Here is a 26325-nt window from a genome sequence, read left to right as displayed (position 1 = left end):
CCAATTTGTTTTGTTCTAACTTAGAGAAATAGAAAAGGAAATGAGTCCATGCCTCTCGATATTATTCAAAAAAACAATACAAAGTTTTGAATTTGCACTTTTGCTACTGTCATTGGATCAATCTATTTTTCCATACAATTTGCAATTCAATAATGTTTTTTTATTTTATTTTTCCTCAAGGGAAAAACACTAAAACAAAAACAAGGTAGAAACTATGAAGATCTTTGACTTTGCGGTGGGTTGTCGTGCCTATGGCCTAGAAGAGCTCCACTAATTTAGGGACCATTAAAATAAGTATAGAATGCCAATTTTGCTAGCCCCACTAATTTAGGGACCATTAAAACAAGTACAGAATGCCAATTTTGCTAACAGATCAACTACAATTTTTTTTTTCTTTTTTAGATGAGCAAAAATTTTAAACTCCATCTGATAATTTTATTGGATATTAAAAAAAAAAGAAAAAAAAAGAATGAAAAACCAAATTTAATTTTCTGTTTTCATTTATATGATAAAACAAATGTTTCTTGTTTAACTTCCTAAATTTCTTTATCCTATCCTTTCTCCAGTGATAAATGGAAGGAAATTTTTTTTAAAAATAAAAAAAATAAATAGCGATTAAATTGGTCAGCCATTAGTTTTTAGGTACAAAGGCCATCTAAGATTAACCCACCAAATTATCTAGTTCATTTTTTTTTTTTTTGGCTTAACCTCTATATCTTTCTTTGCTTCTCAACTTGGAATCAAAATCTTCTCTATCTGTCTATAACCAAATTCCCACAATTTCTATGTACCAATATTTATATATTATATATCTCTCTCTAGCACACCTACATTCTGTACATCATATTAATCATGACATGTAAGACAAGAGTCTGTGGCCAGTGTTTGTTAATACTATCATAACAACGACCCAAGATTTGTGTTCACACCCAACTGTCTTTTTCAATCAAACCTATGAAACAGGCCTAAATAAACAAACAAACTCTCAATAGAAACAGAAACCAAAGACAACATCAAAACGTTACTGTTCTGTTGTTCCACCCTGGTTCAATGCCTTTTGTAACGGTCTCTTTTTGGTAAACCCTCTCTCCCTCTCTCTCTCTCTCTCTCTCTCTCTCTATCTATCTAGAATCAGCATAAACTGAAAAGGGTCTTCCTTATTTTTTGTTTTTATTGGATTAAGTTTTGCTAGTTTGAAATGGGTTTTATATATGTTATTGTTTCTTCGTATGTATAATCTATTTCTTCAATCTATTATTAGCATAAGCTAAAATTAGTTCTTAAATTTGATGTATATATTTCTTTCTTATCCTATTTGGGTCTAACCTGTTTTTAATTGTTTTTATCGGATTATTTTGGTGTTGATTGGAAATGGATGGTAGAGATGTTGTTGTTGCTGGGTATGCATAATCTTTTTATTTATCTGTGATTAGCATGAACTGAAATTAGTTCTGTGTAAATTTTATTTTTTGTTTTTATCCTTTTTGGGTCTAACTTGTGATTGGTTTTAAGGAATCTTTCTAATTTTGGTCCTTGAATTTAACATAAACTAGTAAGGTATTTTACTAAATTTGATATTTCGTATTCATTAATGGTTTAGTAATATGGGTCACATGGATTTTCTTGATTTGGGTATGTGGACTAATCTGACATAGGTCATATGGTTTTGTTTTGAGCATTTAGATGGATGATGATGAAGAAGAGGACCTGTGATCTGTGTTTGTGTGGGGATTCATGAATTTAGCTACAGGTAGGGGTTGTTGAATGATGATGGTGAATTTAGCTACAACTCTCTCTGTGTTTGTGTGGGATATAAAACCTCTTTTATTGAAGTTTGGAGTGGCTTTAGCCGTCTCTTTTGCTGGATTTTTCTACTCTCGCCTCAGAACCAAAATGATCAAACCTTAATGCTTTGATTATATCGCCCATCTTACTAGACCATGGGAGTGAAGTTAATTTAAAAGGTGGAAGAGCTTGGCATAAAGATGATCTTCATGCCATAAAAACAACATCCAGAGCTTGGCATAAAGTTAATTTAATTAATTTCTTGTGTTTGTAATATTGTTTGATTGATGGAGAATCTGTTGATGAAATTGCTTAGTCTGGATGTTGATAAAGCCGAGTGTTAGCATACTATATGAATAAAAGGCGCCAAAGGACAGTATCTATACTACTATTTAAGGGGCTTTTCCTGTTTGGATTCCACATTTTTCATGCCTAAGATACCCTCATCATACCCACTTACAAGTTTTCAACTACCGAGGATAGATATGTAAATTAAAACTCCTACACTTTAAAACCACAAACTCACGTACGCTTTGCAGTTTCTATCTCACTTTCTCTCTCTCATTCTTCTTCAAATTAAAGACATTTAGTTTAGCTCTACATCCTCTTCTCTTTTTCTTCATATTAAAGATATTAAAGATATTTACTGTCAGAGGCTTCAACAAATTTTCAGGTTCTATCTTTTGCAAGTTCCTCTTTGTTTTCTTTTCTTTTCTTTTCTTTTGTTTATGATTGACTTTCTTTAAGTCCTACTTTTTTTTTTCTTATATGTATCACATTAACTCTTTTTTTTTTTTCCCCTTCTTCTTTATTTTAAAATGTAATTTTGAAATTAATGGTTCCTTCATATACTCCACCATTGTACTTCTTAATGAATTGTCATTTCATGTTGTAGGTATTGTGATCCAAATATAGGGCTGTCTTATGCTACAAAAGAAGTATTCAAAATCATTCTCCAACAGTTAAACAGTATGGCTTCCTTTACCTCTTTTAATAGTCTTTGTTTACATTTTAAAAATTATAACCATGATCACCTCATGAATAGATAGTGAGTTTTTTTTTAAAAAAAATAAGGTCAACAACGTCCATCACTCTCTTATTAGGTTTTTTATTTTATTCTTTCTTAGAAAAGGTTTTTAATTTTATCAAAAGGTTAACCACAATTATCTATTTCTAACTGCATTTGCACTAAATACATCCAACTTTATCAAAAGGTTAACCACAATCATCTACACGTCTATCACTACTAAACAGCTACTAAATTTTTTTATTTAGAATGAATTTTTTTTTTTTTTTTCATTTGTGTAACTTTTTTGTATATCTAAATTATCCAATTAAAGTTGTCTACATCACAAAAAAAAAAAAAAAAAAAAAGGGTTATCCATCTCAATTTTATGGGCCCACATGCATTTGTTCATCAAGTGGGTTCAACAAAAAAGAAAAAATCGTCAATTTAAAAGTCTAAAGTCTAAACTTTAGGTTTCGCTTTTTAATTGTTATAATTAATTATTTATTTTCAGCAATTCAGTACTAAAAATAAAATCTAAAAAAAAAAAAAATTATATTCAATGGTGTGATTTCTATCGTTTCAATGATTAAAAAAAAAATCAACTATGTAATTTATTGGTTAATGTGATTATTTAATTAAATGTAATTAAGTAATTTAAGTAATTGTATATAAATTTTGTCCTTTTATTAGTATTCGACCTAGAATCTTATTTGCGTTGCTTTGATTGTTGAGAAATTATCAATTTCATTACTATTATTTTTTTATTCCATAATTTTTTTATCCACATAATTTATGACTATTATTTTTTTATCTACACAATGCAAGGCTACAACCACTAAACGTTTCCTAAATAACTGCAAATTTTCGAAATTCAAATTTCCAGTAAAATCTCACCGTGTTCTCTATCACAATCTCTTTTATCCTTATATGCTATCACTACCAACATTTTCGGATAACTACTATTTTATTCAAATGTTTGCTTTATTCTATTTCTTTTTTTTTTTTTTTTGGAGAAGAATTTTCTATTTCTATTTGAATTCAAAAATTTCAAACACAAACTCTAACAAACTTAAGCTATTATCTTTAACAACATATACATTCAAACGTTGGTTTGTTAATTAAAGTTTTTTTTTTTTTTAAATACTTGGTTTAACCCTAATTCTTTTATCTCTCTCAGGTTCACGTACGCACAAACTTTTTGGATTGCATTGAGGAGTCATTGGAATGGAATATTAGATAAGTTCGGGTGAGAGACTTTACAAGAATTATTATATGTATTAAACCTCACATAAAGTGGTTGTTATCTAAGAAACTGTTGTAAAAAAATTTCTTTTGTAATGGAAACTATATTTCTTTTGTATACAATTAACATGTATCTCTTGCCATAAAATTTTCAAATTAAGCTTTTATTTACTTATGTTATGGATGTGTAGTAAATGACTAAATTTTAGGATTAAAAATACTACATTTTACGAATAGACAAAAAATGATAACTGTCATACATAAAATTTGAAAAAAAAAAAAAAAAAAAAAAACCCACATCAACAACACCAAGAACATGAGAGACTTTACAAGAATGAAATATTAGACTTTTAATTTTTTTTCCCTAAAATTTAGCATTTTATTTTTTTTCAAAATCAGATATGTTAGTGCCTAAATATAAGGATATGGATGGAGAAATTATAGTAGTAGTTTTATTGTAGGAGTCTTTCTTTTCCAAAATATGGACGATATTAAAAAAAAAAAGAGGAAAACGTGAGATTTATTTTGTATACAATTAACATGTATCTCTTCACATAAAATTTCCAATTTAAGTTTTATTTACTTATGTTATGGATGTGTAGTAAACTAAATTTTAGGATTAAAAAAACTACATTTTAGGAAAAGACAAAAAATGATAACTGTCATACATAAAATTAAAAAAAAAAAAAAAAAAAAAAAAAAAAAAAAAAAAAACAACAACAACAACAACAACATCAACAACACCAAAAACGTAAAAAAAAAAATAAAAAAATAAAAAGAAGGAAAACTTGAGATGTTTAACGTGGGATAGAAAGTGGAAATTTTTTAAATAGTACATAGATAGAGAGAGAGAGAACGTGAGAGACTTTACAAGAATGGAATATTAGATTTAAAATTTTTTTCCTTAAAATTTAGCATTTTTTTTTCTTTCAAAATCAATTATGTTAGTGCCTAAATATAAGGATATGGAAGGAGAAATTATAGTAGTAGTTTTATTGTAGGAGTCTTTTTTTTCCAAAATATGGAAGAGATTAAAAAAATAAAATAGGAAAACGTGAGATGCTAAAAAGTAGGATTTTTAAAATAGTAAATGGATAGATGTGTGTATATATATATTAAAAAAAAAAGACAAAGTACAAGATGTAAATACTTTGAATTTTCGAAAATGAGAAAACAATAAAAACGATTTCATTTTTCATTAAAAAAAACGTATTATTTATTTCAAAAAGTAAATTAAAGATTAAATTAAGAGAGGAGTATATACTTAGTTTAATGCTTTGGTCTAAATTTAAAGTGCAATTTTGAGCAATAGTACATGACAAAAAATGATAACTGTCATATATAAAATTTGAAAAAAAAAAAAAAAAAAAAAAAAAAAAAAAAACAACAACAACAACACCAAAAAGGTATTAAAAAAAAAAAAAAAGGGGAAAACTTCAGATGTTTAACGTGGGATAGAAAGTGGAAATTTTTAAAATAGTACATAGATAGAGAGAGAGAACGTGAGAGACTTTACAAGAATGGAATACTAGATTTAAAATTTTTTTCCCTAAAATTTAGCATTTTATTTTCTTTCAAAATCAATTATGTTAGTGCCTAAATATAAGGATATGGAAGGAGAAATTATAGTAGTAGTTTTATTGTAGGAGTCTTTTTTTTCCAAAATATGGAAGAGATTAAAAAAAAAAAAAAAAAAAAAAAAGGAAAACGTGAGATGCTAAAAAGTAGGATTTTTAAAATAGTTCATGGATAGATGTATATATATATATATATATATTAAAAAAAAAAAAAAGTACAAGATGTAAATACTTTGAATTTTCGAAAAAGAGAAAACAGTAAAAATGATTATATTTTTCATTACCAAATAACGTATTATTTACTTCAAAAAGTAAATTAAAGATTAAGTTAAGAGAGGAGAATATACTTAGTTTAATGTTTTGGTCTAAATTTAAAGTGCGATTTTTTTTAAATAGTACATGGAAAAGGTACTATTTAAATAATGGAGTGCATGATCAAGCAATATTGAACATGTAGGCCATTGATGAGTATTATGTGTAGTGAAATAATTTTTCATCACACCCCTACACTTTTTTTTTTTTTTTTTTTTTTTTTTGTGATTGGAAAATGTAATAATCCAAAATTATAATAAATGTTCTAAATTAACTCTTACACGTTAGCCATCTATCAGTACGTCCCACGTAATTAAGGGTATTTTTTTTACGGATAATTAAGGGAACTTTAGTAAAGAAGAGATTAAAAAAGTTTTAACGTAAAACAACAATATTTTTCTTTTCAGACTTCAACGCCTCTTTGTATATTTGTTTGATATTATATTTATATCCGGTAAAGTAAGAAATTAAATGTACATTCAAATCCTTTAAATCATCACCTCCACAACTCTCAACTTCTAAACTCACTAAGCCACTTCTTCTCTCTCTTACACTTACACACAGACACATAAAGTTACAAACAGACACATTATTTTCTCATCCAAATTAACCAAAATGGCATGATTTTTTTTTTTTTTTAAAGTGTGTGAAATGAGTACGAAAAATTTAATCTAATTTTAACTATAAATAAATGATTTTTTGAAATAAATTAAACATTTTCTGAATTGTATTTTCATCATATTGATCTAACAAATCATAACCTAAAATAATAATTTAATAATTTTAAGAAGTGTAACTTATTTCTCCTATTTTACTAAAAATTTATTACAATCACACATATTATTACAATTCTTACATCTGATTAATTTGTTCAAAATTAGTTCACTTTAATGAGGTCTTAAAACACCCTATTTGTGACAAGGAAAAATCTATTGATTATTGTGTATGTATGCGCAACGACCACCATAAATTTAATTTAATTTTATGTAGAAATGAGTTTGCAAAATACATCGGCGGTGAATACCGATGACATAGAACGTCGTCGAGAACAATGGAGATATTATGCTCGCTTGAGAAGACAACGAGAAGACAATGAAAGCAGAAATATTCGATTGGCAAGACGTCGTGCTAATTACTCAAGACAAAGGCAACAAACTTTAGGTGGTGATCACATTTTAGTGGGAGGCCCAACAAATTTAAATGAAGAAGATGTTGTACATTCTAATTCAACATCAACAAACCCATCACTAATACCACCTAATCACGAGGATGGACGAAGTCGTCGGCTTACCCATATCCGTAACTTGGCACGCAATATGCCAGTTGAGCATAGGGCTATGCAAGAAGTCAGTGGTGAGATTATAGTTTAAGCTGTTTAAACATTCTTCATTGATTGGAATCTTATTATTTTGATAAAATCCGTAATCTCTGGCATGTTAATTGTATGTCAATGTATACAAAGATACTAAGTCAATGTTTATAATATTAAATTTAGGTCTCCCTCCAACCTATCCAACTATAATGGCGAATGACTTTGAGGCTGGATCAAGTCATATAAATTCTAATGTTACTACTGGTAAGTCTTATATAATATATTGATAAAGCTTTAACCATATTTTTTTTATATATAATTACACCAATTGAGCATTTTATATAAATACATTGCAGTTACAGAAAGAATTGAAGGAGTTGAAAATATAGTTGAGCAAAACCAAGGGGATGCCTATAGAGAACAAGGTTCGTTACTCAATGTTACCATTTTTATCCTCAATTTCATGTTTATATCCTTCTATAAACATTTCATCATTATTTTTTATATATAATAACATCAATTGAGCATTTTCTATAATTACATTGCAGGTGTAGAAAGAACAGAAGCAGTTGAAAATATAAATTGTCAAAATCACGGGGATGGCTACAGAGAACAAGGTTTGTTACTTAATCTCACCATTTTAATTTCAATTTACATGTTTATCATTATCAATTTTATTATTTGTTAATAAGCTGCATATTTGAAAAATTATTAATATTTTGCTTATTCCACAACATAATATTTCGTACAATTTTAATATTTTCTTTCACAACTATCATAACACTCTTTATCACTAATTTTTTCCTCAAAATAAAAATTAGGTGTTAACAACACGTTTGATGGTACTGCACATGTAATAAATTGTATGCGAGGCAGATACAATTGTGCAAAGGATTATAAAGAAGGTATACAGACCATTAGGTACCAACTACCACAACCAAAGACATGTTGCTTTTGTAATGCCCGTTTGTTCCATCGAGAGACATCCTCAATGTGTTGCAAGGATGGAAAAATATCCTTACCCAACATACCAATTTGTCCTGAATTTAGGGAGCTCATTTGTGAGCAAACACCACGAGGCAAACATTTCAGGCAATATATACGGTTTTACAACAACATGTTTGCATTTACCTCAATGGGAGTGCACGTGGATGAAACCATGGCCTTGAATAGTCGAGGAATATATACATTTTGGGCCCAAGGTGCCATCTATCATAGAATTGGTAGTCTTTTATCACATACACCTCTAAGTGTACGGCATCTACAATTATATATCTACGACACTGGTCTTGAAATACAACACAGAATGTCTCAACTTGTAGAAGCTCATGAAGATATTGTGCAACTTATTCAAAGGATCTTAGACATGCATAACCTATTTGTGGAGAAATTTCGTCAACTATCTCGAAGTCCAAATTTACATCAATGTAAACTTCTGATTAAAGAACAACCTTTAAACCAACCTCAATATTGCCTTCCCAGTGCTTCCCAAGTGGCAACTATTATTGTAGGAGGAGAAGAAGCTGGTCATTTAAGTGGTAGAGAAATTTTGGTTCAAACATTTGGTGGTAATTTGATCAATGTTCAAGATACAGCAGGATATTATGATCCATTGCAGTACCCAATACTTTTCCCATTTGGAACATATGGATGGGATATCAATACACGCGACACTAATAGAAATAAAGTGTCATGTCGTGATTATTATGCATTCATCTTTCAGGTAACAGATTTATTATTTTCAATTTTTTTAACTTTAAAATGCCGCTTACACTATAAAATAACTGAACCTATATCTATTTTTACTAATGTCCAAGATTTGCGATGATGCTCTATCAATGATTTGGTATGGAGGACGCCTTTCACAACAGTATGTTGTTGATAATTATGTAAAAATTGAAACACACAAGCTTAGGTGGTTTGAGCACAATCAAGATTCTATTAGGGCGGATCTGTACCAAGGCCTACAAGATGCTTTCCATGAAGGAGAGAGTGATACTGGTAATGGTAATTTTACATTTGAAATTTACATTATCTTATTAATGGAAAATTGGTAGGAATATTTATTAATGACCCAACTTTTTCACCTTATATTTAGGAAATGTTGGACATAGAACCATTCTACCTTTATCATTTGTGGGAAGCCCACGCAATATGATCCAACGATTTCAAGATGCAATGTCATTGGTTCAAAAGTTTGGGAAACCAGATTTATTCATCACAATGATGTGTAATCCAGGATGGGAAGAAATCCAAAATGAGCTTTTACCCGCACAAATCGCACAAGATCGTCCAGACTTGCTTGCAAGAGTTTTCAAATCGAAATTTGAAGAATTGAAAGATGATATTGTGGTTAAGGGGGTTCTCGGAAGAGTTATTGTATATGTGCAAGTCTTTGAGTTCCAAAAAAGGGGTTTACCACATGCACACATGCTTATAATTCTTGATGAAGATGATAAATTGCATAATTCAAAGGATTACGATCGAGTTGTTAAAGCAGAAATACCGTGTAAGGAGGAACAACCTTAGTTACATAAAACTGTACTGAAACATATAATACATGGTCCTTGCGGAGTACAAAATCCAAGATCACCATGTATGAAAAATGGGCGATGTAAAAAAGGATACCCAAAACCTTTCTCGCTAGAAACCTACCAAGGCAATGACTCATATCCTGTTTACAAACGATATGATACTAATAATCCCGTGCCATTGAATGATCATTGCAGGATTATGGTAGACAACACTTGGGTTGTTCCATATAATTCTTGGTTACTGCTAAAATATAATTGTCATATTAATGTTGAAATATGTTGCAGTATCAAGAGTGTAAAGTACTTATACAAATATGTGTATAAAGGCCCAGATCGTGTCTCTATGGAAGTTAGACCAGGCCCAAATTATGATGAGGTCCAACAATACATTGATGCAAGATGGGTATGTGCTCCAGAGGCATGTTGGAAGATATTTTTTTTCCCTATGTATCGAATGTACCCTACCGTTTTTCGTTTGCAAATTCATCTTCCAAATAGACAACAGGTACATTTTAGACCACATGAACCAATTGCGAATGTTTTGGAGCGAAGTAAAAAGACAATGCTCACTGAATTTTTTTATATGAATACGATTGATCATGATGCACGAAATTATCTATATAGAGAGTTCCCTAAGCATTATTGTTGGGATTATAAAAACAAAACATGGACAAAAAGAAGATCTCATAAAAAATTAGTGAGCAGGATATATACTGTTTCACCATTTGATGGAGAGAAGTTCAATTTGCGTGTTCTTCTTAATCATGTCAAGGGGCCAACAGGATTTGATGATTTATTGACTGAGAATGGGATAACCTATCCAACTTTTAAACAAGCAGTTGAACAGAGGGGTTTACTAGAGAATGATAACAGCATACGACAATGTCTACTTGAGGCAACAGACATTCGAATGCCGTCAGCTTTAAGAAGATTGTTTGCAACAATATTGGTATTTTGTTTACCAATTGGAGTAAAACAATTGTGGAATGAGTTCTATCCATATATGGTAGAAGATTACCCATCAACATCTGTTACAACAGAGACACATCGTACAAATAAACTTCTCAATGATTTAGAGGCATTACTCTTGCAACATGGAAAGCATATTAGAGAGTATGATTTGCCGATTTCAACTGGAGAATGTGACAATAATTCAACTATACCAAGACTCATACAAGATGAGCTAACTATTCCTAATATAGATGAAGAATTCACTTTAATTGAGAAGTTGAATAACGACCAGAAAGTTGCATATGAGACAATCATGACAGTTATTAATCGTAACGAAAGCATGATATTCTTCGTTGATGGGCCAGGGGGAACTGGGAAAATATTTTTGTATCGCACAATATTGGCAGCCTTGAGAAAAGCCGGTCGCATTGCAATTGCCACAGCTACATCTGGCATAGCAGCAACATTACTCCCTGGTGGAAGAACAGCGCATTCCAGGTTTAAGATTCCTTTAACTCTAGATGCTTCATCTACTTGCTCAATAAGTAAACAATCAGACTTAGCTGAACTTATTAGACGTGCCACCATAATAATTTGGGATGAAGCCCCAATGGTAAATCGACGTGCACTCGAATCTTTAGATAGAACATTTAGAGATATTATGGAAGTAAATTTACCTTTTGGTGGGAAGGTGCTAATTTTGGGTGGAGATTTTCGTCAAGTACTTCCGGTTGTTCCAAAGGGTACAAAGGCAGAAATGATTGATGCATGCATAGTTAAGTCCCCATTATGAAAAGATGTCAAAGTGTTACATTTGAAGCAGAATATGAGGTCTAGCAATGATGAAGAGTTTTCTGAGTACATACAACACATTGGTGATGGGAATGAACCATATATAATTGATGATTTGATTAAACTACCACCTTCAATGGCAATGCAATGGGAGGGTCAGCATTCTATATACAACTTGATTGATCAAGTTTTTCCAAATTTACAAGAACATGTCAATGATGCAAGGTATATGGTTGATAGGGCTTTGCTAACACCTATAAATGATGATGTTGAACAACTTAATGCAAAGATAATTTCTCAGTTTCCAGGAGATGAGTTTACGTTACATTCTTTTGATGAGGTTGAAGGAGATACACAACATCTATATCAACAAGAATTCCTAAATTCTATAGCTCCAGGGGGTTTACCACCACATATATTAAGGCTAAAAAAGGGTGCTCCAATTATGTTGTTGCGCAATATAGATCCAAAAGCCGGATTATGTAATGGTACAAGATTGATATGCCGTGGATGTTTTAACAACGTAATTGACGCTGAAATTTTGACTGGACAATATGTCGGTACACGCATTTTTTTGCCAAGAATCCCTTTGAAGACAACAGAAAATGTACAACTGCCATTTGTAATGATCAGACGACAATTTCCTATACGTTTGAGCTTTGCACTTACAATAAACAAAGCGCAAGGTCAAACAATTCCAACTATTGGAATTTATCTTCCTGATCATGTTTTTAGTCATGGCCAATTATATGTGGCATTGTCAAGGGGAGTCTCCCAATCCACCACAAAACTATTGGTGCAAAAAGGAAGAATACCTGAGAAGGAAGGTGTTCATACAAGAAATATTGTGTATAAAGATGTTTTGTTCCCTTCATCATAGGTATTAATTAACAATTGAAAAGAACTGTCTTACATATAGATTTATTTTAATAATTTACAAATTTTAATGGTTATGCTATCTTTATTTTAATATTTCATTGTTTGAAGTGTTTTATGTATACAATTAATTGGTATCAGGAAGGATGCCTAACTCAAATGTGAGGATTGAGTCCACTATGCTAAATAATGGAGTGCATGCTGTTCCTACTGCTCATTGGGAGAAGTGGAAGGATGAGGGGTCAATATCGAACATGGAGGCCATTGATAACAAGGTATATTTCTTTTTAATGATATCTTTAATCAGCATCCTTTCTACTGTTTTATCAAAATTAATATTAAAAATGTCATGCTGCGAATGGGTTAGGTTCGAAAATTGCAAATTTATTCACTTGGTTGGGGATTCACTGTTCAAGCTGACAAGAAAGAGCTTTGGAGAGAAGTGAAATGAGTTTTAGAGTCACAAGAATTGGAAAGGTTTGTTATGCTATTTTTTAAAATAGGAAAATAACTAATTGATAATTTTAATATACAAACATTTTTTTCCCTTCATTTTGAAGGACCAAGAACAAAGACAAACAACAAATCACTATCAAGAGCAATGAAGTTTCCAACATCCATAAGAATAAAGACAAAGGAAAAATGAAGGACGATGTGATCTCTAACACTCATGCCAACAGAGACAAACGGAGAATGAAAATCAAGGACAATGTGGTTTCCTACATCAAAGAGCAAAAAAAGATACGAACAAAAAAAAACCAAGGACGATGCAATCTTCAACACCAAAAACAGTAAAGACAAACAGAAATTGAGAGTCAAGGACGATGCGATAATAAAGCAGGTACAAAACATTACCACATCTACTTAAAAAAAAAATTATATAGTTTTAAAATTAAATTTTTTTTTTTTAAATTTTGGTAATTAAATGATAGTTCTTCAAGTCCCAAGCTGAAGTAGACCATTTCACATACATGGAGCTATGCAATATCATCACAAGGTTAGTTCAAATATTTCATTTTACAATTTTATGCATGATGTTTATAGTGCTTATCATTATTATGTACGTTTTAAACTCTCTATTAATAACACAAACTAACACATTTTGTATCATAGGCTCATGGCAAATGCTGCTGGAAAGCAATTAGAATGTGAAACAAATAGCATTGCTCCACCAACTTCTCCATCGTAGTCGTCATAATATTAATAAGTTCACCTATTCCATGTTTCAGATGTACTGCATTATTTTACAGTTTTATCATAATTGCTTTTGTAAAGGTCATCACATGTATTTTGTAAGTAGTCTTATTGTTACAATTTTATTATGCATTTTCAATATATGCACTATTTATAAGATTTATTTAGAGGATCTGTTTTTTCCTCCCCCTAAAGGTTAATACTAAATTATTGCATTATCTCCCAATCAATAACACGTTGATAACCGCATAAATTTTTTTTGGTGGCAAAAATGGATAATAAATATGGAATACTAGCCTCTGAGCATGCGCTCACGTGCGTGCTCAGAGGCTCTTCTATTTTTTGGGTAAGGATTAATTTAGAGCATTTATTATAATTTGGAATTATTACATTTTTCAATCACAAAAAAAAAAAAAAAAACCTAGGGGTGTGATGAGTATTATGTGTTTGCAAGTGAAATAATTTTTTCATCACACCCCGTAGGTTTTTTTTTTGTGATTGGAAAATGTAATAATTCCAAATTATAATAAATGCTCTAAATTAATCCTTACCCAAAAAATAGAAGAGCCTCTGAGCACGCGCGTGAGCGCGTGCTCAGAGGCTAGTTTTAAAAATTACACCAATGACAACAACAAAATCACCACAGGGGCATTTGCTTTAAAAAACAAAAATCGTGTGATTGAATACTTCTACTGGCAATCTAAAATATGAAATATCTTAAAATTAGTTTCTGCATGACATTAACAATAGAATCAGCTTTTATAATTAACAAACAAACACATAAATTTATAAGAACTCTCAGTTTACAATAACATTCAAATTATTTTTGGAAGAACTTAAGTATATGCCATTTTCTTTCTCAAAAAAAAAAAAAAAAAAGTATATGCCATTTAAAATTTTGAACACATCACTAGAGATCCTGATAAACCATACGTGTCCTACACTCATACCTGATCCCCATGACATCATGGCTGATCTAAGAGACTAGGACCTTAAGACTGAAAATTTTGACACCAGACCGTTATTCTAACAAATTTTTTTATTGAAAGATGTCAAGCACACTAAAAGCATAATGTGTTACCCTCATTGTGCTGCATATGAATAGTTCTGCATTGTTTTTTTTTTTTATAGTAATTCATTGTGTTTTTAATTCCCTCATTTCAATGTCCTAAAAACAATAATGTTTTCCCTAAATTTTTTAGTTGAAAACCTGAGTTCTGAAAAAGATTTCAAATCAAATTAAATGACAAAAAACCCAACTATAAGACACACAACTATAGAGAAGAAAACTAAATTGGGAGCGTATCTATTAGGGAAGGACAAAATTCTCCTCCAGTCCATATGTGGCAATCCAATGACAATCCACGTGCACTTTTATTCACATGACTTATTTACTAGTCATGAGACTTATTTAATTCAATTAATGAGTTACGAAATTAAAATACACCAATTCGGGCGCTAAAATGTAGAGACGATGAAATGAACATCATCCATGAATGGGCCCAATTTTTAGACAGAAGACAATGCCGACCTTGTAAAGAAGGTCACTTTCCAACTGGGTTTCCTAGTCCTTTGAAGTTCAAGGGTAATGATCTCCGGACTCCAGGGCAGGTAGTCCCACGATTCAAATGCCTATATACATCTTGGAGATGTGGAGGCATTCTTTAAGTTTTTTTTTTTTTTTTCAATAATTCATCAATTCTTTTAGATGCATTTTATGTTTTGGATTTTAGGGGGAGAAATTTTGGAACTTGATGTGATTTTTTTTTTTCTATTTTAATTTGAATCATGGTTTTGTTAGGTTTTGGGCCATAAATTGTTTGTTTCATTTTTTTTTTCTTTTCCTTGTTTTATAAATTTTGGAAATATGGTTTTTTTGTTTTAAATATTAGAAAAAGAAAGTATGTATTTTAACCTAGCTCCGATTTTTTTTCCTTCTTTTCTTTTTAATTTTGAATCATGGTTTTGTTGAATTTTGAATCCTTAAAGTGTTTGTTTAACATTTTTTTAATCTTCGATCTATACATTTTTTTGGATAAATATTGTTGTATTTTAGATAATAAGAAAAGGTTTAGATTTCGATGTATTGTTTTTTCTTTCTATTTGGTTTAAATCCTAGTATTATTGGGTTTTAGGCTTTTAGCTCTTGAAAGTATCTGTCAAAAGTTTTATAGTTCAATTGACGCTTTCTAATGTTTTGAATGAACACATCTAGGATTCAACTCTTTCCTATCCATTGATGTAATCATCAAATTATATTAACTATCAAATTGTCTAACTTTATACAAATGAACGAAGAATATGTAAAACCTTGTTCAAGCAAAATAAGTACTTTCATTTGGTCTCTTAAAATTAAATTTTGCAATTTGAGATCTTAAGTGCAGGTAAAATTAAAATTTGAAAGAGTTTTAACTAAAAAATAACTGCTCTTGAAGATCTTAAGCAACGCATGCGTTTTAAATCCCAAAACCCCAACTGTTAAATTATAAAAAATAAAAACAGAATGCATGGGTTTGGAATAAAGTTTGAACATCATTAAACAAATTTAAGGATTTTTTTTAGAGAATAATTTTAAGGCTTTTACAGTTATGGGCCTTAGGGCTACCTTGATCAATCCTTAAGAAAAAATTAATAGTAAGGTTAATGCAATTGGGAAGCTATTTCTTTGTAAACTTCTCACAAGGCTCTGAATTATTGCTTACCATTTCCTCATAAACTCATCATTTTCCCTTCTCTCTCAAAATTTCTAGACAAAGTTGTGGTGAAAAATAAGTTTGTGAACCTATAATTTTTTGTACATTGTGGGTCTAAATGAAGCTCTGCGTAGTGGGACTTCTGCACAGAACACATCATTGAATTAGATAGTCGACAACAAGATTGATGCAATTGCTATCAAGAAAGTTGGAAAAAGAACCAATCAATTTCAATCGTTGAATAAAATAAGAGAAAATTATAAGTGAAAATAGTAAAATTTTTGTTTAAGAGAGAATTGGGGTAATTGATTGAGACTTCTTGACAGTCTTTGTAGACTTTTTGAATTTTAATTTCTCCATCGCCAAGTGTACGTTGTCCTAGGAAAAACCAACCTAGACAAATTATTAGGCCCTCCTAGTGGACAAATGAGGTGGTCCTCCATCAAATAGCACCCCATAAATACATGCCACCAATTAAAAAAAAAAATGACTTAGCATATTTATTCATCAAACCAAACCGGATGAACCAAATTATCTAACCACATTTTGGTTCTAACTTCTAAACTTCTAAACTAATCCGTTTCTAAAACCCAAATCTCAGATGCTTTCTCTCTCTAAGATTGAAAATCCAGAGAGGTCTCTCTCTCTCTCAAAACTCTAGATTAGCTTTCTTCTTCCTCTCCACAACTACCATTCTCTCTCAGATGCTGCACGAGATGATGTCAGAGACTTTAGACAATGTGAACACATCAGGCTTTAGACTACCAACAAGTAGCAACAAATATCAAACAATCCAGCTCCACTGCTACCATAACTAATTATGAAAGCTGCAAAGATTGAAGAGGCTAGACATGTGATATTAATTACCCCATAAATAATAGGGAGCAGACCTTAATACAACAAACAAAAATACACAAAAGTCTTTTTTAATGTTTGATTAATGTATGCCCTTAGGATGCTCATTAATCATCCATTTTTGGAAACATTTTAATGGGAATAGAAAAAACTGTCAAAAAAGTTGGTAACTTTTTTATTTTTCCATAAAAAGTTCAAAATAATTAAAAAAGAGAGAATTCTAATCTTAGATTTTGTAAAAGTGAGAGGGAGAGTTTTTGAGAGACATTAAGAGATGTTCTCTTTATGTTAGGGTTGTATTTTATGTAATTCGCTAATCCTTTGACAAAATGCACTTTACTTGTAATTGGGTAGATCTAAAATGAGTTTAATCTATCAAGAAATATGTTGTTCAAAGCATATCAAGTGTTCATATTAAAAGACATGAAGATTAATTCAAGAAACAAGTGAAGAAAATCTGTTCACTAAGTCTTGACAGATAGCTCAACAAATGCATGCTATTGAGACTTAATGTGAAGCTTGATAGATAGCTCGACAGTAGCTCGATCTATCGAGAATTATGATTTTCAGTTTCCCAGATCTGAAATTCGGCCCAAACTTATGTATTTGTTTAGGGTTTCTTTTCTCACAACGCTAAACATATATAAGGCTTATTTTAAGAGCCGTCATATATGGATACAAAAACCTAGAGATTTATTTTCTCTGTGAGAAGCTATTGTGTTTGTATGTTGTTAAGGTCTAAAAAAGTCATAGTACCCAGGCCCAAAGAAATAGAGGCTTGGAGCCCGAAAAACATCAAGAAGAAAAAAGGGCAAGCCTAGAAGCTTATGAGAAAAGAAGAAAGAAAAAAAGAAAAGAAGCCCATGTCAGAGGATTGAAGAAGAAAGCTGAGCCGGGATCCTCAGAGACTGCCAAAAAGGCTTAGGATCCCCCAGGCGTGTAAGCACAATCAAGAAAAGATTAAGACAGTTCAAAAGAAAAAGACAAAAAGAAACACAAGAAATAGAGGAGAGGCCACGTCCTTCTCAAGTGTCAAACGACCCAGCAAGAAAAAGAGGAAAAAATCAGCGACTTCTCATAGTGCAAGTGGGTAGCACCTCGGGGAACCAGAATGAAGAAGTATAAAAAAGGGGGTAGCAGCGAAAGACTTTCAAACCGGCAGAGTGGGATTCTGCCCGTTTGAGAAAAAAGATAAAGAAGAAGTACGGCCAAAAGTTGGATCGTGAAGAGAGTGACCTCAGCATATTCCGAAATAGGTAGTCAGCCATAGACTTTCAAAAAAACAAAACTAAAAGGAAGGAAAGAATGAAGAACAGGGAAACTGAACCTACTGGGCGATGGGCACAACACATACTCTGGTACTTAGAGGGCAAAACAGGGGAATCAACAGTTCCCCTGGGACTCCAAAATAACACTATAAAAAGGGGGAAAGGATTGCGAAGAAAGGCAGAAAATTTTGGGACGGGAGAATCATTGATAAAATTCTGTCGAGAAGAAAAATTCAGAGAAAATTAGCAAAATTACTTCCCGGTATCCTAGAGAAAGCCACTATAGCACATACTCGGATTAAAAAAGAATCAAACTTTGCAAGTCTTAAAGGTTAGAATAACCATTTAAGACTGTAATTTTTGAGCTTACTTGAACCTTGTATCACATCTTAGTGAGCGTATTGTAATCATAATAAAGAAAATTCAATGAAATATTCTTTACTGATTTGAGGATCCCTAATCATTACTTTGTGCTTTTACTATTTTGTTCTCTGCATTACTTTGCTGTTTTGATTTGTTGTTCAATACAAATATCCTTGTTTGTTAGTTTATATGTATTGTAGGACGCATGCCCTGTGCACCACTTGATTCTTAAACAGCCCTTTAACTACGATGAATCAAAGCCCGATCCACCAAACTACAACTATTCGGCCCGGGATCCTTGGGCCTGAGTGCTAGAGAAAAAGCACTCTCACATACGTCATAGGATTTTGTAACCAAGTGTTTCATGATCTTCATTGTTGATGACGTGAAGAACTTTGTAGCTAACAACATCGTTTAAAGTTGCTGGAGTTAGTCACGTGCTAGGATCCATATAAAGGGTTAGTCATAGATTGGAGATTTGTGCATCAAAGGAAAGAAGGCTACTACAAGATCAAGTTTAATATGGTATTGAAGCAAAGGTTCAATTGTTAGTTGGTATTTTGGAATAAGCCAGGATAGTGGTAAGATTCCTTATTCTTGTAACCGCTTGATTGTTGATTAGTGAATTTTTGGGAGTGGTGACCTTAAAATCACCCGATGGGGTTTTTGCTTTGTAAGAGGTTTTCTCTATTTGTCAAAAAATTACTGTGTAAATTTAATTTCCGCTACATTTAGTTTATTTGGTGATTTGTTGGTGCCTTCACACTTTGCATGCAATTGAACCTAATTAATCAACTTGGACAATTGAATTAATTAACTGGGGTCAAGCTATCTTAACTTAACACTTTAGAACTGAGACAATGAGTTTTTGAGTTTGGTTGGGATTGATGTAAAAAAAAAAAAAAATTCAAATTAAAACTTACCCACTTGTGGTTTGCCTGAAATTTAAGTTGCTTACTTGTGATTTGAAATTTAATACTTTACCCACCTAAAATTAGCTCAGCTAGAGTTCTGTAACCCACTTCTCTTAAAAATAGGGTTAAATATGCAATTTTGCACCACTTTTATGTCTCTCTCCTCTAAAAACACAAAAAACATACAAAGACAAGATCAAATAAGATAAAAAACAATTTAGCAGAATACTTGCATCATGATTTAGAATCTTATTAGATTTAGATTGTTCATTTTTTGCACCCAGTAATTCACTTGCCACAAAAATTAAAAAATTTGATGGCAAGGCGCAAAATTGAACTCTAATTAAAATTCAATTTAGAATCTAATTGAATTTAGACTTTTTGATTTTTGCACCAAATAATTCTCTTGATACACAAATTTAAAAAATTAGCTGAGACACGTGGCGTAAAATTAAACTTCAATTTGGAATTAAATTTGATTTTCTCTCAACTTCGGCTATATATATATATATAATTCCTGTGTGACGCATGGCTTGATGAGGATTCATATTTAAGCTAAACAATTTTAAAATAATTAAAACTAAATTATTAAATAAATATTAATAATATATTACACTAAGTGAGATTACAAATTTTTTTATAATAGTCTTTTATTTTGAATATTATTTAAATTTATTTTAAATTATTGTTAAAACATGCAATTTGAGGGAAAAAATCAAAATAAAAAATATGATTATTGTTAAATCTTATCCGTTAGTCAAAATGTGAGTTTTGTTAAGAAAGAAAACGTGAGTTTTCGTGTGAGATTTAAATTTATAAATCTTTTATAAAAGACTATTAGTTTGAATAGAATTTAAATTTTTTGAAATTTAAATGATAAAATTTTACCTAATTTAAATAGTTGTTAAATATTATCCCTTAATTGAGGAAATTTATCCAAATAAAAAATATATAATTAATTTATTGAATATATATAAGTTCTGAAAATTTTGATAATAGACATTTAGTTGGAGTAGAATTTAAATTTCTAAAATTTAGATGATAAAGTTTTATCTAAATTAAATTATTGTTAAATCTTACCCTTAGTTAAGAGCTTTGTAGCTTAATATACTAATAAAATATTGGATTTAGATCTTTTAGAGTTCCTAGGGTAGTCTACAAGGTAGAGTATTTTAAATCTCCACCATTCTTTTAAAATAAATGGCCAAGATGTCGCCACATAATTAATCCATTAATAAATCCCTAAATTTATCTTTTAAAAAAAAATAAAAATAAAAAACTCCTATTAACGTTAAACTACCATGGATGATTTGATTTTACTTATATGGTTTATTTGCTCTTCCAATAAACATACATGGATGATTTGATTGTGCCCTTGATTCAGGTAGGACTGTAGGAGAGCTTTTGTGGTTGATGATTTAAATAAAATAAAATTAAAAAAAGAAAAAAAGAAAAAGAAAAAAGAAGAAGGAGATTGATTAGACTCATTTAGTAATCCTACATTTGATAGTAGTACTTTTTTTTTTTTTTTTTTTTGAAAGACAAATTTAAGAATGTAATGGATTGATGATGTGGTATAATCTCAACCATTTGTTTTAAAAAGAATGGTGGAAATTTTAAAAACTCTACTTGGTAAAGTACTTTAAGAACTCTAAAAGATCTGAATCTTAAAATATTAATTTAATAAGATGCAACTTGAAGGAAAAAAAAGTGTTGGTTGTGTGGGATTTAAGTTTAGAATATTTTTTAATAGAATTTTAGTTCGAATATAATTTAAATTTGTTTTAAATTATTGTTAAAGTTTTGAAATTTTTTATAATAGACTTTTAATTTGAATAGAATTTAAATTGGTTTTAAATTATTGTTAAATCTTATTCTTTAGTCAAAACGTGAGCTACTTTTATTTTTTTTAATAAAATTAGTTTACTAATTAGTGAGAGTAGCCACTTGACCCAATCACGACTTCTAAGCTCAACTTTCATTATACTTGAGGAAAAAAAAACAAAAACAAAAATGTGGGTTGTGCAGGATTTAAGTTTAGAATTTTTTGCTAATAGACTTTTAGTTTGAATATAATTTAAATTTGTTTTAATTTATTGTTAAATCTTATTTTAAATTATTGTTAAATCTTATATCCTTTAGTCAAAATGTGAATCTTTTTTTATTTTTATTTTATATATATATATATATAGTAAGAGTAGTCACTTAACCCAACCACAGCTTTTAAGTCCAAAATTTATTATACTTCAAGAAAATAACAGAAACCTGAGTTGTGTAGATTTAAGTTTAGAAAATTTTAATAATAGACATATAGTTTGAATAGAATTTTTTTTTAATTATAAATTATTGTAAAATCTTATCCTTTAGTCAAAACGTGAGTTGTTTATATATATATATATATATATATATATTTATATTATAAAGTGAGATCTAGTCAGAGACAAAGTCACATTATATGCTCCTTAAAACTTTGGAAAACATTCTTAGTAATATATAAATTTTACACACACACACACACATATATATATATATATATATATTTTAGATTGAGCTCCCAAAAATCCCAAAATTTGAGCTAAATCAATAATGACCACTTAAAAATGAATATTAAGTAATGAATCTTGTAGTCACTTACTTGGTCCATTATAAATAGAAAGTTCTACTCCTTTCTTAATCCAAAAAAGGGATTTTCGACAATATAATCTTTTTTACTTTCTTATGAGTAATGATTTTGCTTTAATATTTAATTTAAGTTATTTAAAATTCTTAGCAAATTTATTGGTAATGTTTTGGTTGGATGACACGCATCATAGTATTATTTTAAGGGGGTAATTACAACAAACCTTCTTGTGGTTTAGCCTGAAATCACTTTTTTTTTTTTTTTGATACAAGATAGAATTCTACTCTAGCCTAATCTAAGTGTATATGTGTGTGAAGCTCCCTCCTGGAGACTTGAACCCCGGCCCTTGCCCCCCACACCCCACAAGCACTTATACTTGTGGAGTGACCATCGCACCAAGGGTGTGCGGTGGTAGCCTGAAAACATGTCATTTTACCCACAAGGTTTGCTTTGTTTATCTCCAGTAACCCACCTTGTTAGAAATAGGGGCAAATATGTATTTTTGCTCTAATTTTATGTCTCTCTCCTCCCAAAACAAAACAAAACATACAAAAACAAGGAAAACAAGATCAAAAAATGTTATTTGGTAAAAAAAAGTTTGTGAAATGTTTTTGCATTTCAAACTTCATAACGGCACAAGAACCCAACCCCCTTTCTTGGTGAATTTTCTATGATTATTACATAAGTTTTGATGAAGTGGGTAATAATGAAAATTAAGAGATTGCATTGTTTCGGAGAAAAAATAAAAATGTGGAAAATTAAGAGATTATTACATACAACCAAGACTAAACTGGGGTTTGAGCGAAGAAAGACAGAGGGAGAGATCTGGGACAGAGAAAGAGCAGAGAGATTTCTTGCAGCTTCGTTGCCGATCTCGTACTCTTTCGTTTGAGGAGTTTGCATAGCGATCCTAAAGACATTTCCAAACTTCTAGTGTTGTGTCGAGGTCAATAATGAGACTCTTTATGAGTCCATCTTCTTGCTTCCAAGTCATGTATGTAGGGTTGACTTTCTCTTTTCCTCCCTGAGTGGTCAAGACAACTTTTGGTTGTTGAAAACCTTCTGTTTTGTGATTGAGCATTTGGATGCTCTCAATGAGTGGCTGAGTTTGGTCACGCCACATGACATAATTCATGATTGAGAGCTTATCACCTACCATTGTCGCAATCTGTGCAATGGTGGTAATATTGATTGAAATGGAGGTGGAAGCCATGTTTCAGATAAGAATTTGAGAAGGAAATACCACTTTTGTTGGTGGAATGCCCTGAGTGTGTTACAAAGACATTTTGTGATTTATTGGAGTTCTTAGGCCAGTATTAAATTTTTTACAAATAACATTTTTTTGATCTTGTTTTCCTTGTTTTTGTATGTTTTGTTTTGTTTTGTCTTGGGAGGAGAAAAACATAAAATTAAAGCAAAAATACATATTTGCCCACATTTTTAACAGAGGTGGGTTATAGGAAACAAACAGATCAAACCTCAGGTGGGCAAAGTAACACTTTTTAAACCACGGGTAGGTTAAGAGATTTCGAGCCAAACCACAGGTGGATTTACTACAATTACCCCTATTTTAAAATTAGCCTCAATCATTGCATTATATTATTTTTTTTAATTTCGGGTTTAGTGTCATAATGTTTAAAAGTGAGATAGAGATAGTGTCCTAATTTTTGAGATCTTTCTCTATGTGAAAGTTGATAAAAATTTGAAATTTGAGTTTAAAATAAAAAGTAGTAATTCAGATCGTAGAAGGGAAAAAAAAAATAATATAGGGGAATTTAAATAGTAAATTATTTTTTTAACCGGTTTGTATTTTTAAATTTAAGATTACAGTATTTAACTAAAAGATAGGGGTATTTTAGAGAGTTTAAGAATTTGTGTAAGGATATTTTAGTACGCAAAATGTTGAAATCCAAACAGAGAATCCTATTTTTTTTTTTTTTAATTTTTTTAAGCAGAAGGGAAATCCTGTTATTAATATTATAGTCTTATAGACTAGTTAAAAGCCATTGCGTTACACAGATTTAATCATAGTAATTTTTTTGACGGTATTTGGAATAGAGTTGTTTGTATCATGAAACGGTTCACCTGGAGAAAAAGGGAATGAACATCCATTTCCAGCTAGATATCATTTTTGCCACAACTTATCTGTAGAGTAGACCCTTTCAATGAATTAGTGGGAAAATTCGTGATAATGTAATCGCAAAGATGATTAGCATAAGATTTATAGAATTGCCAATATGCTACCAAAAAAAGAAATAGAAATGACAATAACTTTCATGGAAAAGGACTACTTCAAATTGCAACTTTGTGCCATTCTCATTAGTTTATTCATATCTTGTTCGTCATCCTTTGCGTTTGATCTAAACTGTGAAATTCATCCTTACCAAGCAAGGTCAAGTCAACCTCGACGGCTATGAAGGCATGGCATGCACCTCACCTAAGGACAAGGACTGCATCTTTATAAATCAAGTAAGAAGTGCACGGGCTTTTACACCACAAAGTAACAAACTGATCTCTTTTAGTTTGCTGTAGTTATTTTTATCCAATTTCTTTCCATTAATTGCAAAAAGAAAAACATGACTGAGGCCCTAGTGGGAGGAGCAATTCTGAATGCAACCCTTCGCGTGTTGTTTCACAGATTGGCATCTCGAGAGGTTCTGGACTTCATCCGGGGAAGAAAAGTCTCTGATACACTGCTAAAGAAGTTGGAGACGTCTTGTCTTGCCCTTAACGCAGTGCCCAATGATGCAGAGGAAAAAGAAATCACTAACCCAGCTGTGAAAAAGTGGCTTGATGAGCTCAAAGATGATGTCTATGATGCAGAGGACCTTTTGGATGAGATTGCTACTAAAGTTTTGCAGTGCCAGTTGGAAGCTAAGAGTAAGGTACATAATTTTATCTCTACTTCATTTAATTGGACTGGGATGAAACTAGAATCAAACATAGAAAAAGTCCTCGATAGGCTGGAATCTCTAGTTACACAAACAAATGTTATAGGCCTGAGAGCAGGTGTTGAAGGGAAATCTTCCCAAAGAGTTCCCACAACTTCTGTACTAAAAGAAACTAGAATTTATGGTAGGGATGATGATAAAGAGCCAATAGTCAACTTGTTAATCTCAAATGATGCAAAAACCAATGACCACCCCTGTGTGATTCACATAGTGGGCATGGGTGGGATTGGCAAGACCACCCATGCTCGACTTATCTACAATGATCAAAGAATCACTAAACATTTTCGCCTTAGATATTGGGTTTGTGTTCCTGAAGAATTTGATGTGCTTAAGATCACAAAATTAATTCTTGAGGCTGTCACTTTACAAATATGTGACACTACAGACTTTAATATGATTCAAACTACATTGAAGGAGAGTTTGATAGGAAAAAAGTTTTTACTAGTTCTTACAGGTCATTCAGCACATGGACAGCTGCTCTTGGATTTGCTCAATGAGGTTGCTGCCATACGAGCTGAGCTTGCTGCCACTAGAGGTGCCTCTCCACCAGCTCCACCGTTGGATCAGCCATGATTGCCCTTTGGCAATACGTTACAAAAAGGGGGAGTGCATAGTGATAGGGGGAGATAACTTTTTTTTGGTATGGGGAGTTCTTTTATGGAGATGTATTTTTTTTTTTTGGATGTATGTATTTTATTTCTTTTATTTTAGTTCTTGTTTCACAAACTTTGATACATTATGATTATATTGTGATGTTTATACATTATATGATGGTTATTCTTTTTAATATATGTCTTTTATTTTATATTTTGTGAAATCAAGAATTTCTATTTTGGTTTACTTGTATATTCCACACATGCATTTATGCTTTGTTTAGTGTTTCAGGAATTTACAAGTTGATTCATTCGAAGCTACTGTCTACACCTGCAACTGATAGGTATGTATGTTTTTAGACCCCTGTAAAATAGATTGTTTAACCTAATTAATTAACCAAGTGAATACTTAGATATATTATTCAGATCTAGGTTAAAACAAAACAATCATATCATGTAAAGTAGCGGAAAATTAAATAACACA

At 31.0% G+C, this 26325-nt stretch overlaps 1 protein-coding gene and 1 long non-coding RNA gene across 3 annotated transcripts; both read left to right on the top strand.

Moving 5' to 3' along the window:
• Window positions 1-729: 729 nt before the first annotated feature.
• Window positions 730-4122, top strand: LOC126725321 (uncharacterized). Its single transcript, XR_007655429.1, has 4 exons — window positions 730-1076; window positions 1684-1750; window positions 2681-2754; window positions 3972-4122. It is a non-coding gene; the product is annotated as an uncharacterized LOC126725321 (long non-coding RNA).
• Window positions 4123-24604: 20482 nt separating this feature from the next.
• On the top strand, window positions 24605-26005 carry LOC126725320 (uncharacterized). 2 transcript variants are annotated; one of them, XR_007655428.1, is made up of 3 exons: window positions 24605-24797; window positions 24936-25182; window positions 25694-25980. XR_007655428.1 is itself a non-coding variant. In XM_050429965.1 (2 exons), exons 1-2 carry the CDS (start codon window positions 24874-24876, stop codon window positions 25988-25990), a joined length of 606 nt encoding a protein of 201 aa, XP_050285922.1. In that variant the 5' UTR covers window positions 24775-24873; the 3' UTR covers window positions 25991-26005. The 2 variants fall into 2 exon arrangements, 1 of the variants encoding a protein (XP_050285922.1); XM_050429965.1 differs by having other exon boundaries at window positions 24775-25182; window positions 25694-26005.
• The last annotated feature ends 320 nt before the right edge of the window (window positions 26006-26325 follow it).

The sequence above is a fragment of the Quercus robur genome, chromosome 5, assembly GCF_932294415.1.
Source record: "Quercus robur chromosome 5, dhQueRobu3.1, whole genome shotgun sequence".
Lineage (NCBI taxonomy): Eukaryota > Viridiplantae > Streptophyta > Magnoliopsida > Fagales > Fagaceae > Quercus > Quercus robur.
The sequence above is the reverse complement of the archived record's forward strand: the minus strand, read 5'-3'. Positions and strand labels throughout refer to the sequence as shown.